Here is a 17960-nt window from a genome sequence, read left to right as displayed (position 1 = left end):
GTTGATACATGTATTTATCAGAGTTTAGTATCGTTTCTCTTATTCTCAATAGACAAATGTTTGTTTTATGTCATTTATACAGGGTGTATTAAGCTCACATTAGCTCAACTTTATTAATAACGAACGACAGTACACCATAAAAATACAGTTTTGTTGCTATCTTTATTGTTGTACGACGAAGGTGTAACCTGATTTGGATACTCTATTAGAACTGTATTTCAAATGGAAACACATTGCATTGTTGTACACGGAATCATCTAAATGAAAATTATTTTCACACTTTGGATTTTGCATACGCACTATTGCAGTTTAATGGTTCTACAAACAACTTGATGATATAAAACATTAAGGTACATTGCTGTTCTTTGGCAATCAATCTAAGCCAACTCTAAACATTTTTTCCACATTTTCAAGATTATTATGGAATTGTAGCAATTTCTTAAAAAATTGTCAATTCCCATGAGAACTGACTGATGACATAGAGAAGATGATCCATGTTCTCATTGGTTATTTATTTCATGTTGTATCACAGTACGGAGTGTGATCACCCGTAGTGGACTGACAGTACGGAGTGTGATCACCCGTAGTGGACTGACAGTACTGAGTGTGATCACCCGTAGTGGACTGACAGTACAGAGTGTGATCACCCATAGTGGACTGACAGTACTGAGTGTGATCACCCGTAGTGGACTGACAGTACTGAGTGTGATCACCCGTAGTGGACTGACAGTACAGAGTGTGATCACCCGTAGTGGACTGACAGTACTGAGTGTGATCACCCGTAGTGGACTGACAGTACAGAGTGTGATCACCCGTAGTGGACTGACAGTACAGTGTGATCACCCACAGTGGACTGACAGTACTGAGTGTGATCACCCGTAGTGGACAGACAGTATAGAGTGTGATCACCTGTAGTGGACTGACAGTACAGAGTGTGATCACCCGTAGTGGACTGACAGTACAGAGTGTGATCACCCGTAGTGGACAGACAGTACAGAGTGTGATCACCTGTAGTGGACTGACAGTACAGAGTGTGATCACCCACAGTGGACTGACAGTACAGAGTGTGATCACCCGTAGTGGACTGACAGTACGGAGTGTGATCACCCGTAGTGGACTGACAGTACTGAGTGTGATCACCCGTAGTGGACTGACAGTACAGAGTGTGATCACCCATAGTGGACTGACAGTACTGAGTGTGATCACCCGTAGTGGACTGACAGTACTGAGTGTGATCACCCGTAGTGGACTGACAGTACAGAGTGTGATCACCCGTAGTGGACTGACAGTACTGAGTGTGATCACCCGTAGTGGACTGACAGTACAGAGTGTGATCACCCGTAGTGGACTGACAGTACAGTGTGATCACCCACAGTGGACTGACAGTACTGAGTGTGATCACCCGTAGTGGACAGACAGTACAGAGTGTGATCACCCGTAGTGGACTGACAGTACAGAGTGTGATCACCCATAGTGGACTGAAAGTACGGAGTGTAATCACCCGTAGTAGACTGACAGTACAGAGTGTGATCACCCGTAGTGGACTGACAGTACAGAGTGTGATCACCCGTAGTGGACTGACAGTACAGAGTGTGATCACCCGTAGTAGACTGACAGTACAGAGTGTGATCACCTGTAGTGGACTGACAGTACGGAGTGTGATCACCTGTAGTGGACTGACAGTACAGAGTGTGATCACCCGTAGTGGACTGACAGTACAGAGTGTGGTCACCCGTAGTGGACTGACAGTACAGAGTGTGATCACCTATAGTGGACTGACAGTACAGAGTGTGATCACTCGTAGTGGACTGACAGTACAGAGTGTGATCACCCGTAGTGGACTGACAGTACAGAGTGATCACCCACAGTGGACTGACAGTACTGAGTGTGATCACCCGTAGTGGACTGACAGTACAGAGTGTGATCACCCATAGTGGACTGAAAGTACAGAGTGTGATCACCCGTAGTAGACTGACAGTACAGAGTGTGATCACCCGTAGTGGACTGACAGTACAGAGTGTGATCACCCGTAGTAGACTGACAGTACAGAGTGTGATCACCTGTAGTGGACAGACAGTACAGAGTGTGATCACCTGTAGTGGACTGACAGTACAGAGTGTGATCACCCACAGTGGACTGACAGTACAGAGTGTGATCACCCGTAGTGGACTGACAGTACAGAGTGTGATCACCCGTAGCGGACTGACAGTACAGAGTGTGATCACCCGTAGTAGACTGACAGTACAGAGTGTGATCACCTGTAGTGGACAGACAGTACAGAGTGTGATCACCTGTAGTGGACTGACAGTACAGAGTGTGATCACCCACAGTGGACTGACAGTACAGAGTGTGATCACCCGTAGTGGACTGACAGTACAGAGTGTGATCACCTGTAGTGGACTGACAGTACAGAGTGTGATCACCCGTAGTGGACTGACAGTACAGAGTGTGATCACCCGTAGTGGACTGAAAGTACAGAGTGTGATCACCCATAGTGGACTGACAGCACAGAGTGTGATCACCTGTAGTGGACTGACAGTACAGAGTGTGATCACCTGTAGTGGACAGACAGTACAGAGTGTGATCACCTGTAGTGGACAGACAGTACAGAGTGTGATCACCTGTAGTGGACTGACAGTACAGAGTGTGATCACCTGTAGTGGACTGACAGTACAGAGTGTGATCACCCGTAGTGGACTGACAGTACAGAGTGTGATCACCCATAGTGGACTGACAGTACAGAGTGTGATCACCCGTAGTGGACTGACAGTACAGAGTGTGATCACCCGTAGTGGACTGACAGTACAGAGTGTGATCACCCGTAGTGGACTGACAGTACAGAGTGTGATCACCCGTAGTGGACTGACAGTACAGAGTGTGATCACCTGTAGTGGACTGACAGTACAGAGTGTGGTCACCCGTAGTGGACTGACAGTACAGAGTGTGATCACCTATAGTGGACTGACAGTACAGAGTGTGATCACCCGTAGTGGACTGACAGTACAGAGTGTGATCACCCGTAGTGGACTGACAGTACAGAGTGATCACCCACAGTGGACTGACAGTACTGAGTGTGATCACCCATAGTGGACTGACAGTACAGAGTGTGATCACCCATAGTGGACTGACAGTACTGAGTGTGATCACCCATAGTGAACTGACAGTACTGAGTGTGATCACCCATAGTGGACTGAAAGTACAGAGTGTGATCACCCGTAGTAGACTGACAGTACAGAGTGTGATCACCCGTAGTGGACTGACAGTACAGAGTGTGATCACCCGTAGTAGACTGACAGTACAGAGTGTGATCACCTGTAGTGGACAGACAGTACAGAGTGTGATCACCTGTAGTGGACTGACAGTACAGAGTGTGATCACCCACAGTGGACTGACAGTACAGAGTGTGATCACCCGTAGTGGACTGACAGTACAAAGTGTGATCACCTGTAGTGGACTGACAGTACAGAGTGTGATCACCCGTAGTGGACTGACAGTACAGAGTGTGATCACCCGTAGTGGACTGAAAGTACAGAGTGTGATCACCCATAGTGGACTGACAGCACAGAGTGTGATCACCTGTAGTGGACTGACAGTACAGAGTGTGATCACCTGTAGTGGACAGACAGTACAGAGTGTGATCACCTGTAGTGGACAGACAGTACAGAGTGTGATCACCTGTAGTGGACTGACAGTACAGAGTGTGATCACCTGTAGTGGACTGACAGTACAGAGTGTGATCACCCGTAGTGGACTGACAGTACAGAGTGTGATCACCCATAGTGGACTGACAGTACAGAGTGTGATCACCCGTAGTGGACTGACAGTACAGAGTGTGATCACCCGTAGTGGACTGACAGTACAGAGTGTGATCACCCGTAGTGGACTGACAGTACAGAGTGTGATCACCCGTAGTGGACTGACAGTACAGAGTGTGATCACCTGTAGTGGACTGACAGTACAGAGTGTGGTCACCCGTAGTGGACTGACAGTACAGAGTGTGATCACCTATAGTGGACTGACAGTACAGAGTGTGATCACCCGTAGTGGACTGACAGTACAGAGTGTGATCACCCGTAGTGGACTGACAGTACAGAGTGATCACCCACAGTGGACTGACAGTACTGAGTGTGATCACCCATAGTGGACTGACAGTACAGAGTGTGATCACCCATAGTGGACTGACAGTACTGAGTGTGATCACCCATAGTGAACTGACAGTACTGAGTGTGATCACCCATAGTGGACTGACAGTACAGAGTGTGATCACCTGTAGTGGACTGAAAGTACAGAGTGTGATCACCCATAGTGGACTGAAAGTACAGAGTGTGATCACCCATAGTGGACTGACAGTACAGAGTGTGATCACCCGTAGTGGACTGACAGTACAGAGTGTGATCACCCGTAGTGGACTGACAGTACAGAGTGTGATCACCCGTAGTGGACTGACAGTACAGAGTGTGATCACCCGTAGTGGACTGACAGTACAGAGTGTGATCACCTGTAGTGGACTGACAGTACAGAGTGTGGTCACCCGTAGTGGACTGACAGTACAGAGTGTGATCACCTATAGTGGACTGACAGTACAGAGTGTGATCACCCGTAGTGGACTGACAGTACAGAGTGTGATCACCCGTAGTGGACTGACAGTACAGAGTGATCACCCGTAGTGGACTGACAGTACAGAGTGATCACCCACAGTGGACTGACAGTACTGAGTGTGATCACCCATAGTGGACTGACAGTACAGAGTGTGATCACCCATAGTGGACTGACAGTACTGAGTGTGATCACCCATAGTGAACTGACAGTACTGAGTGTGATCACCCATAGTGGACTGACAGTACAGAGTGTGATCACCTGTAGTGGACTGACAGTACAGAGTGTGATCACCCGTAGTGGACTGACAGTACAGAGTGTGATCACCCATAGTGGACTGACAGTACAGAGTGTGATCACCCGTAGTGGACTGACAGTACAGAGTGTGATCACCTGTAGTGGACTGACAGTACAGAGTGTGGTCACCCGTAGTGGACTGACAGTACAGAGTGTGATCACCTATAGTGGACTGACAGTACAGAGTGTGATCACCCGTAGTGGACTGACAGTACAGAGTGTGATCACCCGTAGTGGACTGACAGTACAGAGTGATCACCCACAGTGGACTGACAGTACTGAGTGTGATCACCCATAGTGGACTGACAGTACAGAGTGTGATCACCCATAGTGGACTGACAGTACTGAGTGTGATCACCCATAGTGAACTGACAGTACTGAGTGTGATCACCCATAGTGGACTGAAAGTACAGAGTGTGATCACCCGTAGTAGACTGACAGTACAGAGTGTGATCACCCGTAGTGGACTGACAGTACAGAGTGTGATCACCCGTAGTAGACTGACAGTACAGAGTGTGATCACCTGTAGTGGACAGACAGTACAGAGTGTGATCACCTGTAGTGGACTGACAGTACAGAGTGTGATCACCCACAGTGGACTGACAGTACAGAGTGTGATCACCCGTAGTGGACTGACAGTACAAAGTGTGATCACCTGTAGTGGACTGACAGTACAGAGTGTGATCACCCGTAGTGGACTGACAGTACAGAGTGTGATCACCCGTAGTGGACTGAAAGTACAGAGTGTGATCACCCATAGTGGACTGACAGCACAGAGTGTGATCACCTGTAGTGGACTGACAGTACAGAGTGTGATCACCTGTAGTGGACAGACAGTACAGAGTGTGATCACCTGTAGTGGACAGACAGTACAGAGTGTGATCACCTGTAGTGGACTGACAGTACAGAGTGTGATCACCTGTAGTGGACTGACAGTACAGAGTGTGATCACCCGTAGTGGACTGACAGTACAGAGTGTGATCACCCATAGTGGACTGACAGTACAGAGTGTGATCACCCGTAGTGGACTGACAGTACAGAGTGTGATCACCCGTAGTGGACTGACAGTACAGAGTGATCACCCACAGTGGACTGACAGTACAGAGTGATCACCCACAGTGGACTGACAGTACTGAGTGTGATCACCCATAGTGGACTGACAGTACAGAGTGTGATCACCCATAGTGGACTGACAGTACTGAGTGTGATCACCCATAGTGAACTGACAGTACTGAGTGTGATCACCCATAGTGGACTGACAGTACAGAGTGTGATCACCTGTAGTGGACTGAAAGTACAGAGTGTGATCACCCATAGTGGACTGAAAGTACAGAGTGTGATCACCCATAGTGGACTGACAGTACAGAGTGTGATCACCCGTAGTGGACTGACAGTACAGAGTGTGATCACCCGTAGTGGACTGACAGTACAGAGTGTGATCACCCGTAGTGGACTGACAGTACAGAGTGTGATCACCCGTAGTGGACTGACAGTACAGAGTGTGATCACCTGTAGTGGACTGACAGTACAGAGTGTGGTCACCCGTAGTGGACTGACAGTACAGAGTGTGATCACCTATAGTGGACTGACAGTACAGAGTGTGATCACCCGTAGTGGACTGACAGTACAGAGTGTGATCACCCGTAGTGGACTGACAGTACAGAGTGATCACCCGTAGTGGACTGACAGTACAGAGTGATCACCCACAGTGGACTGACAGTACTGAGTGTGATCACCCATAGTGGACTGACAGTACAGAGTGTGATCACCCATAGTGGACTGACAGTACTGAGTGTGATCACCCATAGTGAACTGACAGTACTGAGTGTGATCACCCATAGTGGACTGACAGTACAGAGTGTGATCACCTGTAGTGGACTGACAGTACAGAGTGTGATCACCCGTAGTGGACTGACAGTACAGAGTGTGATCACCCATAGTGGACTGACAGTACAGAGTGTGATCACCCGTAGTGGACTGACAGTACAGAGTGTGATCACCCGTAGTGGACTGACAGTACAGAGTGTGATCACCTGTAGTGGACTGACAGTACAGAGTGTGGTCACCCGTAGTGGACTGACAGTACAGAGTGTGATCACCTATAGTGGACTGACAGTACAGAGTGTGATCACCCGTAGTGGACTGACAGTACAGAGTGTGATCACCCGTAGTGGACTGACAGTACAGAGTGATCACCCACAGTGGACTGACAGTACTGAGTGTGATCACCCATAGTGGACTGACAGTACAGAGTGTGATCACCCATAGTGGACTGACAGTACTGAGTGTGATCACCCATAGTGAACTGACAGTACTGAGTGTGATCACCCATAGTGGACTGAAAGTACAGAGTGTGATCACCCGTAGTAGACTGACAGTACAGAGTGTGATCACCCGTAGTGGACTGACAGTACAGAGTGTGATCACCCGTAGTAGACTGACAGTACAGAGTGTGATCACCTGTAGTGGACAGACAGTACAGAGTGTGATCACCTGTAGTGGACTGACAGTACAGAGTGTGATCACCCACAGTGGACTGACAGTACAGAGTGTGATCACCCGTAGTGGACTGACAGTACAGAGTGTGATCACCTGTAGTGGACTGACAGTACAGAGTGTGATCACCCGTAGTGGACTGACAGTACAGAGTGTGATCACCCGTAGTGGACTGAAAGTACAGAGTGTGATCACCCATAGTGGACTGACAGCACAGAGTGTGATCACCTGTAGTGGACTGACAGTACAGAGTGTGATCACCTGTAGTGGACAGACAGTACAGAGTGTGATCACCTGTAGTGGACAGACAGTACAGAGTGTGATCACCTGTAGTGGACTGACAGTACAGAGTGTGATCACCTGTAGTGGACTGACAGTACAGAGTGTGATCACCCGTAGTGGACTGACAGTACAGAGTGTGATCACCCATAGTGGACTGACAGTACAGAGTGTGATCACCCGTAGTGGACTGACAGTACAGAGTGTGATCACCCGTAGTGGACTGACAGTACAGAGTGTGATCACCCGTAGTGGACTGACAGTACAGAGTGTGATCACCCGTAGTGGACTGACAGTACAGAGTGTGATCACCTGTAGTGGACTGACAGTACAGAGTGTGGTCACCCGTAGTGGACTGACAGTACAGAGTGTGATCACCTATAGTGGACTGACAGTACAGAGTGTGATCACCCGTAGTGGACTGACAGTACAGAGTGTGATCACCCGTAGTGGACTGACAGTACAGAGTGATCACCCACAGTGGACTGACAGTACTGAGTGTGATCACCCATAGTGGACTGACAGTACAGAGTGTGATCACCCATAGTGGACTGACAGTACTGAGTGTGATCACCCATAGTGAACTGACAGTACTGAGTGTGATCACCCATAGTGGACTGACAGTACAGAGTGTGATCACCTGTAGTGGACTGAAAGTACAGAGTGTGATCACCCGTAGTAGACTGACAGTACAGAGTGTGATCACCCGTAGTGGACTGACAGTACAGAGTGTGATCACCCGTAGTAGACTGACAGTACAGAGTGTGATCACCTGTAGTGGACAGACAGTACAGAGTGTGATCACCTGTAGTGGACTGACAGTACAGAGTGTGATCACCCACAGTGGACTGACAGTACAGAGTGTGATCACTCGTAGTGGACTGACAGTACAGAGTGTGATCACCCACAGTGGACTGACAGTACAGAGTGTGATCACCCGTAGTGGACTGACAGTACAGAGTGTGATCACCTGTAGTGGACTGACAGTACAGAGTGTGATCACCCGTAGTGGACTGACAGTACAGAGTGTGATCACCCGTAGTGGACTGAAAGTACAGAGTGTGATCACCCATAGTGGACTGACAGCACAGAGTGTGATCACCTGTAGTGGACTGACAGTACAGAGTGTGATCACCTGTAGTGGACTGACAGTACAGAGTGTGATCACCTGTAGTGGACAGACAGTACAGAGTGTGATCACCTGTAGTGGACAGACAGTACAGAGTGTGATCACCTGTAGTGGACTGACAGTACAGAGTGTGATCACCTGTAGTGGACTGACAGTACAGAGTGTGATCACCCGTAGTGGACTGACAGTACAGAGTGTGATCACCCATAGTGGACTGACAGTACAGAGTGTGATCACCCGTAGTGGACTGAAAGTACAGAGTGTGATCACCTGTAGTGGACTGACAGTACAAAGTGTGATCACCCGTAGTGGACTGACAGTACAGAGTGTGGTCACCCGTAGTGGACTGACAGTACGGAGTGTGATCACCCGTAGTGGACTGCCAGTACAGAGTGTGATCACCCGTGGTGAACTGACAGTACAGAGTGTGATCACCCGTGGTGAACTGACAGTACATTGTGTGATCACCCGTAGTAGACTGACAGTACTGAGTGTGATCACCCGTAGTGGACTGACAGTACAGAGTGTGATCACCCGTAGTGGACTGACAGTACGGAGTGTGATCACCTGTAGTGGACTGACAGTTCGGAGTGTGATCACCTGTAGTGGACTGACAGTACAGAGTGTGATCACCCATAGTGGACTGACAGTACAGAGTGTGATCACCCGTAGTGGACTGACAGTACAGAGTGCTAGTTTAATTTGTACCATCATTATTTTTGTGATTCGATTCAATATGGCTGACTGACGCCCAAATTTCATGTAATGTAAAAGTCCGAAGCTGTTTTTCAGAGATGACTAGGCCAATTTGGTTCATACATATTGGGTTATAGTTGCATGTCATATTTTTCTGTGATTAAAATTAATATGCTGACTGGTGGCCATTTTGTTTTGAATGGTACCCATGCCTACTTTCCCATGAATGCAATAAACATTTCTGTTTAAATTTTGTACAAAGACAGTATACCAATAGATACATCAACATGAACATTATTTTTGTAATTTGATTCTATATGACTGCCCAATGTCCAATTCTTGTGTAAAAGCACTAAATCATAATTTTTTTTACAAATCCACCTCCTATTAATGGTTTCAATCTAATCTCAATGATTTCATCAGCATCAAATTGATATGTTAGATCACAAAATTTTGGACGGGGACTGTGTCATTAACAATGACCCTTTTTGAATACAAAATTTTAGCAGAGGAGGCGTAAAAAATAATTTTCAATTCTTCTGAACATCGGACCTTCTGAACAAAAGTTAAACATTTTTGAACATGGGACCATCTGAGCATAGGGCTGTCACCTCTGGAAAGAGAGAAGGCGCCTCCCATTATGCAAATGGTACAGTCCAAGATGGCGGTTTGGGGAAAACATCCCATATTTATCGAAGGCTGGAAAAAATAGGAATCCAAATCAACGGGAAAGTTGGCGGAATTCCTATCCTGACTAGGCAGTGTTGTCTATCATCTCAGCGCATGAATGCCTGTTGTATAAGTCACGAGTAAATTGTAATAACGGCCGAAATCGTAGAAAACAGAGATTTCTACAAATCTATTATTAGAGGTAACAATGAATGAGAGACGAATGGGGCCTGTGATAAATACGGCAAAAAATACACAAACGACGATACGCTAACACAAAATACTGAATGACACAATTTATAAAGCATCACCTTGAATTAGCGTCCGAACGAGTTGGCATTGCAGAATCACCAGGGCACGTCTGATTGTGGAGGGTAAGCAAATGATCTGCGAATTGACAATTGGGCAATGCCTTGAATTGTGCACATTCCTTTTTTGACTGTTGCCATAAACCATAAGCATTTCCCAAATAAACCTTTGTCTTATCCCGCTTTTGGTAACGTGCTCTACTACTGTATCGTGTCGGATCTCGGAAGATTATCATAGACATCTTGAACAGCTGACTGGTTTCGTTTGTTGACAGTTGGGTTTATGTGAGACTCACGTCACGGGGCACATGCGCAGTTGAGGTCAAACTGGACTTAATAGTGACGATGCGCGCGCAGTCAATTCCGAATACTCGCGTGCAGGGATTTTACAGGGCTCATACCACAGGGAGCCCAGGAACTATAATCAACTGTAGTACTCAGTCTCTATGAGCGCGGGGGGGGGGGGGGTATCGGCTGGTGTCTAGTGTAAGAAATAGACAAGGGATGAAGGCTCCAGCCAGCTCACATTTTTTAAACTCGGAATAACAGACGAAAAGAATGAAAAATAAAATCTAAAAAAAATACCATGTTGTAGAATATTAGCACAGGGAGCCCAGGAACTATGATCAACTGTACTTGATAGACTTTCTTACACTAGATACCAGCTGATACCCCCCCCCCCCCACGCGCATAGGGAGTGCGTACAGTTGATCATAGTTCCTGGGCTCCCTGTGATATTAGTTGCTCCTTCAAATTTCGCCAAAACCTTACCCACATTTTATCGATATCTGCAGAATAAATCAAGAAAACTACACAAATTGACTCCATTTAGGAATTCCTAACGGTTTGCCCGAACGCACGGCACAGTTGGAGGCGTGGCCTGTTCAGCATTTTGTCAACAACCAATCACAAGACTGGTTACGAACCACATCGAGGTCAAGACTCGGTTAGCTATGCATGGTTTCGTAAATAGTTGTTGCTTACTTATATCACCCCAAAAAAATTTTGGGGGGATTGCCCCCCAAAAAAATCAAGCTGAAACTCTTTGTGTGAGCAAAATTTGCCCCTCAAAATGCAGGAAATAATGTTTCAGAGGGTTTATATTTCAGATCTCGCCCCTCATGCAAACTTTCGTGCCGCCGCCATCTGTTAAATTGTCAATGATGCAAAAGTTGCTATTTTTATGTTTACTCTTATTCTCTGTAAGCACTAAATTTTTGTTTTTTATTGTTCTATTAATTTGATGGTTTTGCACAGTAGTGATTATTTTGTTTGTATTTATTTATCTGTCTGTGTTTTATTGATATTGTTCAACTATGTATACTTTTATTGGATATCGCAGACACATAAAGAAGACAACTAACTACTGTCTTTTTAGATCGTTTAAATCATGTCATTTATACAATGTACATTGTAATTAGATTTAAAGATTTGAAGTATGTAGTCATTGAAAAGATTGAAGCAAGCAATTGACCTTTACTTTATGCAAGGCTGAACATTATGGAAATTATAAGTGTTTTATAATTATACAAATTTTGAAATTCAGTTTGGAATTCTGGTTCCAGCAATAATGCAAATATTCAATATCTGATTTACCTGTGAAGTTTGAACTTGATCTAACTAAGCATGTGTGAGATACTGCTGGACATGAACTGACACGGATTGACACACTTTGGTCGATCTATACGTCCACATTTTCAGACTACATTCAAAAAAAAATTGAATATGAGAATTTCAGTCAAGTATGCAGGCAAAATGCAGGGCAAGGAAATCACCTGATGGACTGAGGGTATGGACAGATTCATGAAACTTTGATCAAAGTTTGCTTAGTAAGGCAAGAAAAACACAGGCAAACATTGAATGACAAAACACATTGCACACAAATTACTTCATGCTATTAACAAATCCTGTTTTTCACTATCAAGTGCAATGCAACAAGGTAGGTTTGAAGGCATGTAGCTATGTTTCTGTTTCTAATTTGTGTGACAGACAACTGATTTTTAAATTAGTTTAATTTATCTGGTGTTGAGGGAAAATGACCATCAACAACCAACTAACTAGTAGGGGGTGAGGATTATGCATTTTTAATTTACTCCCAGCAAGTGGATTTCCCTTGTGCCTAATATCAATATCTATACCACTATATCACTGTGCAAATACACATAAAGTTTTGGGTGAAATTGAAGCTTACCGTAGTTGTCGTCAATTTATAGAATTGCAGGTTGAAAAACAAGCATCACAATTCAATCAGACCTGAGGTGATTCAGAAACAAACCCTTGTTCAATTATTAACCGGAACTTAGTTGTCATATGCCATGTTCTCTACATCACTAAACTTGTATATTTCGCAAAAACAAAAAAAAGCATTTCTCAGAATATAGCTTTTATTTTTCAGTTATTATTACTAGTAATTTTCTTAATGCTCACTGATTGGACTTATCTTTATAGTACCAGGCCAAAAAAGAAATAAATACTAGTAATATTTATCACAGTGTATGTCTGCAATACAAGTTTACATAATAAGGATGGGAATACATGTATTCTATAATGACAATACTATCAAATCAAAAAGCATTGTACAAAGTAAATAAATTTAATCAGCTTATATGAGCAGTAGTTATACCGCATTATAATATATTCTTTCCAAACAAACATAGTAACATTAAGTGGCTGACAATCATGGCTGGGATTATTTTTGCTGATCAATAGGATCAAAGCATCAACCACATTGTAATGTAACATGTCAATCCAACCACAGTGTTAGTTGCAGCATAGATTCACCATTACATATTTGACAAGGGACTGAGATCTTTTGTTTACTTGTTTTGCATCATCAAATACAATAAAAAAATGCCCAAATTTGTACCATTGTAATTATTTATTGCTCGTAGTGACATGCAAACACATCATACTGATATGATATTATCAATATACTATTGCATCATGTGCCAATAAAATAAAAACAATACTTGGTATAATAAGATATTTATATTACATTATTTTTAACAATTTGTTAGAAATAGTCAATTCAGTGGTGAAACCTTATATGTGTTGTGTCTGTGGATTACATCTCAAATGCTCATTTCAACAAAACTTACGAGTCGACAGAACCTGCATATATCTTTACTATCTGGTATAATCTGGAAAGTCAGTGAACGTAAAACTAAGTTTTTGAAAAATGTTTTTCTTCTTATTCAACCCTCAAAGACAGTGTTCATTTTCTGCACTAATCTTGACCTTTTCTCGCAGTCTGGTACCATGGCAACTGCAGAAAGCATGACTGTTTTCTGGTTGATTAATTCCATTGAATCAATAGTGTGATTGTTGGAAGCAAACTCATCAAGTGTATTGAGTAACTCTAATGACAATACAAAGATTTGTTCTAAGACTTCTGATTGGACAATTGATGCCACCTGACAGATATGACAAAAGTACTGTCCAATCAAAAAACAATATGAAGAACTGGATGGTGGTGAAGCAAACAGCCGAGATACGAGATTCTGTGGGGAAAAAAACACAATCATAAAAATTTTGCACAGTAATCAGTTGGAAGTGTTTTTTTTGTCTTGACTTTGGTCTGTCCCTCTCTGTTCTGACTTTGGTCTATCCCTCTCTGTTCTGACTTTGGTCTGTCCTTCTCTGTCCTGACTTTGGTCTGTCCCTCTCTGTCCTAACTTTGGTCAGTCCCACTCTGTCCTTACTTTGGTCAGTCCCACTCTGTCCTTACTTTGGTCTGTCCCTCCCTGTCCTGACTTTGGTCTGTCCCACTCTGTCCTTACTTTGGTCTGTCCCTCTCTGTCCTTACTTTGGTCTGTCCCTCTTTGTCCTTACTTTGGTCTGTCCCTCTCTGTCCTGACTTTGGTCTGTCCATCTCTGTCTTGACTTTGGTCTGTTCCTCTCTGTCCTTACTTTGGTCTGTGCCTCTCTGTCCTGACTTTGGTCTGTCCCTCTCTGTCCTGACTTTGGTCTGTCCCTCTCTGTCCTGATTTTGGTCTGTCCCTCTCTATCCTAACTTTGATCTGTTCCTCTCTGTCCTGACTTTGGTCTGTCCCTCACTGTCCTGACTTTGGTCTGTCCCACTCTGTCCTTACTTTGGTCTGTCCCTCTCTGTCCTGACTTTGGTTTGTCACTCACTGTTCTGACTTTGGTCTGTCACTCACTGTCCTGACTTTGGTCTGTCCCTCTCTGTCCTGACTTTGGTCTGTCCCTCTCTGTCCTGACTTTGGTCTGTCTCTCTCTGTCCTTACTTTGGTCTGTCACTCACTGTTCTGACTTTGGTCTGTCCCTCTCTGTCCTGACTTTGGTCTGTCCCTCTCTGTCCTAACTTTGGTCTGTCCCACTCTGTCCTTACTTTGGTCAGTCCCACTCTGTCCTTACTTTGGTCTGTCCCTCTCTGTCCTGACTTTGGTCTGTCCCACTCTGTCCTTACTTTGGTCAGTCCCATTCTGTCCTTACTTTGGTCTGTCCCTCTCTGTCCTGACTTTGGTCTGTCCCTCTCTGTCCTGACTTTGGTCTGTCCTTCTCTGTCCTTACTTTGGTCTGCCCTTCCCTGTTCTGACTTTGGTCTGTCCCTCTCTGTCCTGACTTTGGTCTGTCCCTCTCTGTCCTGACTTTGGTCTGTCTCTCTCTGTCCTGACTTTGGTCTGTCACTCACTGTTCTGACTTTGGTCTGTCACTCACTGTCTTATTTTGGTCTGTCCCTCACTGTCCTTACTTTGGTCTGTCCCTCTCTGTCCTGACTTTGGTATGTCCCTCGCTGTCCTGACTTTGGTATGTCCCTCGCTGTCCTGACTTTGGTCTGTCCCTCACTGTCCTGACTTTTGTCTACCCTTCCCTGTTCTGACTTTGGTTTATCCCTCTCTGTCTGTGTCTCATTGCGTGATAATACATGATAATCACCTTTATAGTTGATGAGTAATGTTTTGTGACATGTTTCCATAGTGACAGAGATCCAGATATCTGCTCCATAACCAATGTTAACAACTGACATGTACACAATTCAACCATCTTGTCTGGAATAGACAATTATAAAATGAGTATGTGTTCTGTGTTTATGAATGTTATGTGTCTATTCTTACAGTTATTACATATCAGATCATATTACCTATTCAGATCATCACGCAATATGCAACACAGAGATGTGAAGTTATAAAAATACATATACACCCAACAAGAAATGTTATTACAGAAAATGATTGGCAACATTCACATTATTTGGCCAACCCTCATTTAAACTTGCTCAAAACAAGTCATGAATGACACTGCCTTCGCTAGTTGTCATTCTAAAGTTGCATGGACATAAATTGGCAAATGTGATTTCTATGGCATTTTCAAGTTTATAGCACTCTCCATCCAGGTCAGCATTATTCTCAGCAAGGAAACCAGATAGCACCAAACCAGTACAACAGGTAAAATGACAAGGAAGTATACAAATCAGATCTGCAAATATGTAGAGTCAGTGTTGTGTCTGTTTGGATAAACTAGTTTGTGGCTGTGGATTAGTTTCAATATCTCTAAAAAGGACAAGATTACTTCTCATACGACAATGATATAAATAAAGTGCAAAAATCCAGAAAAATATTATCAAGTTTTTATTATCATACATTAATATTAACAAATCGTGTGAAATTTTATGTACAGAGAAACACATATTTATGCTTTGGTTGACAGAACTTCTCAAAGTGAAAAACAGAGGACCTGCAAAACTTTATACAATTGTCAGACACGCAGTGAATAGTACCGGTATGTTTTTGTAATACATGCAGTTCCAGTGGCTTTGCTTTCTGAGAAATAATCTGGCTATGCACCTGGAAAAAAAACAAAAACATTTAGCCCAAAGTAAGCAGAGGTTGTAGCAGATGTGCTCCCATTGGCCGTTAGATTTAATTAAAAAAGATATTTGAGTCTTTTTAGTACGAAAAAATATTACTTAATAAATTTATACCAGCCAGAAAGAAATTGCAGTTCACACTGTACTATTTTAAACATGTTCTACCAAAGTCTAGGATGAACTAATTCAACAGTCTGTTTCCACTCTATAAAGTTGTCAAATTAATATATCAAAAGAAATAAAAAAAACTATTGAGAAAAATACAAAAAAATACATAAAATAATATCCGAAGTTTTGAAAAAAAAAATTATGACTATTAAGTCAACATCATTAAAATTGAGGATTATGTGAATTTAACCCCCTCCCTAATATTGTTTCACATATCCCTTAAAAACATGGCGGCCGTTAAATCCATCTCAATCGAGGTCCGTAATTTATTTTCCTGCTCATAATGGAGATAAATTATGGTAGCTAAACATTGAAATTGCCACCCTGACTTCAGTACCGAAATAAATAGCTGATTGGGAAAATATGTCTCTGTTGACAGAGGTTCGATTTACCGATAAACTTCAACACCGCATGGAGCATAGAGGTCCCGGTCACGAGTGCAGTAACGTACGCGATTATCATATTTACTTCAAAGGTAATTTAACAGCGATGATAGATTCATTGATATTTAATTACAGTACTTTTCAATTTCATCATTGCTTTCGGTTGGCCGAACTTGACTTGTGTTTTCTCGATAATTCTAGTCTAATATGTCGTCACGAAACCAAGTTTCAATCTGCTAGCAGTTGCCAATGAACACCGGCAACAGCAATCGTACATAACAGAATCACGATCAGTGTGTTCTAAACTTTTACGTTTTTATTATTCCAGTATTTTATATGCCAAACGTTATTCCCAAGCCTCCTAAATGATGAGATAAACTTTCGATTTACATGTTTCATAACCAGTTCTTGAACTAATAGCAGGACTGTTTTTCTGGAAAGTGTGACACTGTCCGATCGCTAGTTTCTCACTAAAGTCAGGACACAAAAGGATAAATCGAAGTTCATAATAAATACCATAAGCACAGTTTCTTACCTTTGAGATAGAATTTAATCTATGTAAGCCTTGTGCAAAGAAAGATACAGTCCCGGAATACAATATCCTCAGACGAAATCGACGGCGATTTCCTTAGCGGTTAGACTGGTGCATGCGCAATACGGTATGCCAGTTCTCTTGCGAGATGTCGTTAAAACTCAGATTTTTCCGGTAAATTTCGGCACTTGTACTAGTAAAATGTTGAAAATCACAGAAAAACACAATGAAAGTTTGGCAAATCAAAAAAATACTTGGCGTGCATATGTATGGCATTGAGAATTACATTTGCACCAACTTTGAAAAAAATTGGACAGAGCATATCAAAGTTATAAGAGGTAAAAGACGGACGGACGGACGGACAGACAGAACCCAATCTATAAGCCTTCGACAGACTTCGTCTGCGAAGGCTAATAAATTATGACTTTACAGCAATTTATATCATTATTCAGGTTCCACTAAAAACACAACACCCTTCATTTCTCAATAGTTTGAAAATAAACAACTACAGATAAAAACACTGACATATGAAGACCTATGTGAGCATAATTATAAAAATTATATATAGACTAAACAA

At 43.5% G+C, this 17960-nt stretch overlaps 2 protein-coding genes and 1 long non-coding RNA gene across 3 annotated transcripts in view; all 3 read right to left on the bottom strand.

Annotated features, from left to right (window-relative positions):
• The window catches only part of LOC102806973 (uncharacterized), a 33730-nt gene extending 22934 nt beyond the window's left edge, over nucleotides 1-10796 (bottom strand). The window contains exon 1 of the mRNA XM_085492481.1: nucleotides 10474-10796. Coding sequence (XP_085348607.1) covers nucleotides 10474-10712 — 239 coding nt within the window. The 5' untranslated portion in view covers nucleotides 10713-10796. The remainder of the gene's footprint in view (nucleotides 1-10473) is intronic.
• Nucleotides 10797-13329: 2533 nt separating this feature from the next.
• LOC100372476 (gem-associated protein 4-like) overlaps nucleotides 13330-17960 on the bottom strand; it is a 59524-nt gene continuing 54893 nt past the window's right edge. The window contains exons 13-14 of the mRNA XM_085492152.1: nucleotides 15370-15482; nucleotides 13330-13970 (exon numbers count right to left, since the gene is read on the bottom strand). Of these exons, the coding sequence (XP_085348278.1) occupies nucleotides 13665-13970; nucleotides 15370-15482 (419 nt within the window). The 3' untranslated portion in view covers nucleotides 13330-13664. The remainder of the gene's footprint in view (nucleotides 13971-15369; nucleotides 15483-17960) is intronic.
• LOC144350298 (uncharacterized) lies at nucleotides 16047-17522 on the bottom strand. Its single transcript, XR_013420215.2, has 2 exons — nucleotides 17387-17522; nucleotides 16047-16277 (listed from the first exon to the last, which is right to left on the bottom strand). It is a non-coding gene; the product is annotated as an uncharacterized LOC144350298 (long non-coding RNA).

This window comes from Saccoglossus kowalevskii, chromosome 17 (genome assembly GCF_978046115.1).
Source record: "Saccoglossus kowalevskii chromosome 17, keSacKowa6.1, whole genome shotgun sequence".
Classification (NCBI taxonomy): domain Eukaryota; kingdom Metazoa; phylum Hemichordata; class Enteropneusta; family Harrimaniidae; genus Saccoglossus; species Saccoglossus kowalevskii.
This window is presented reverse-complemented; position numbering and strand designations above follow the sequence as displayed.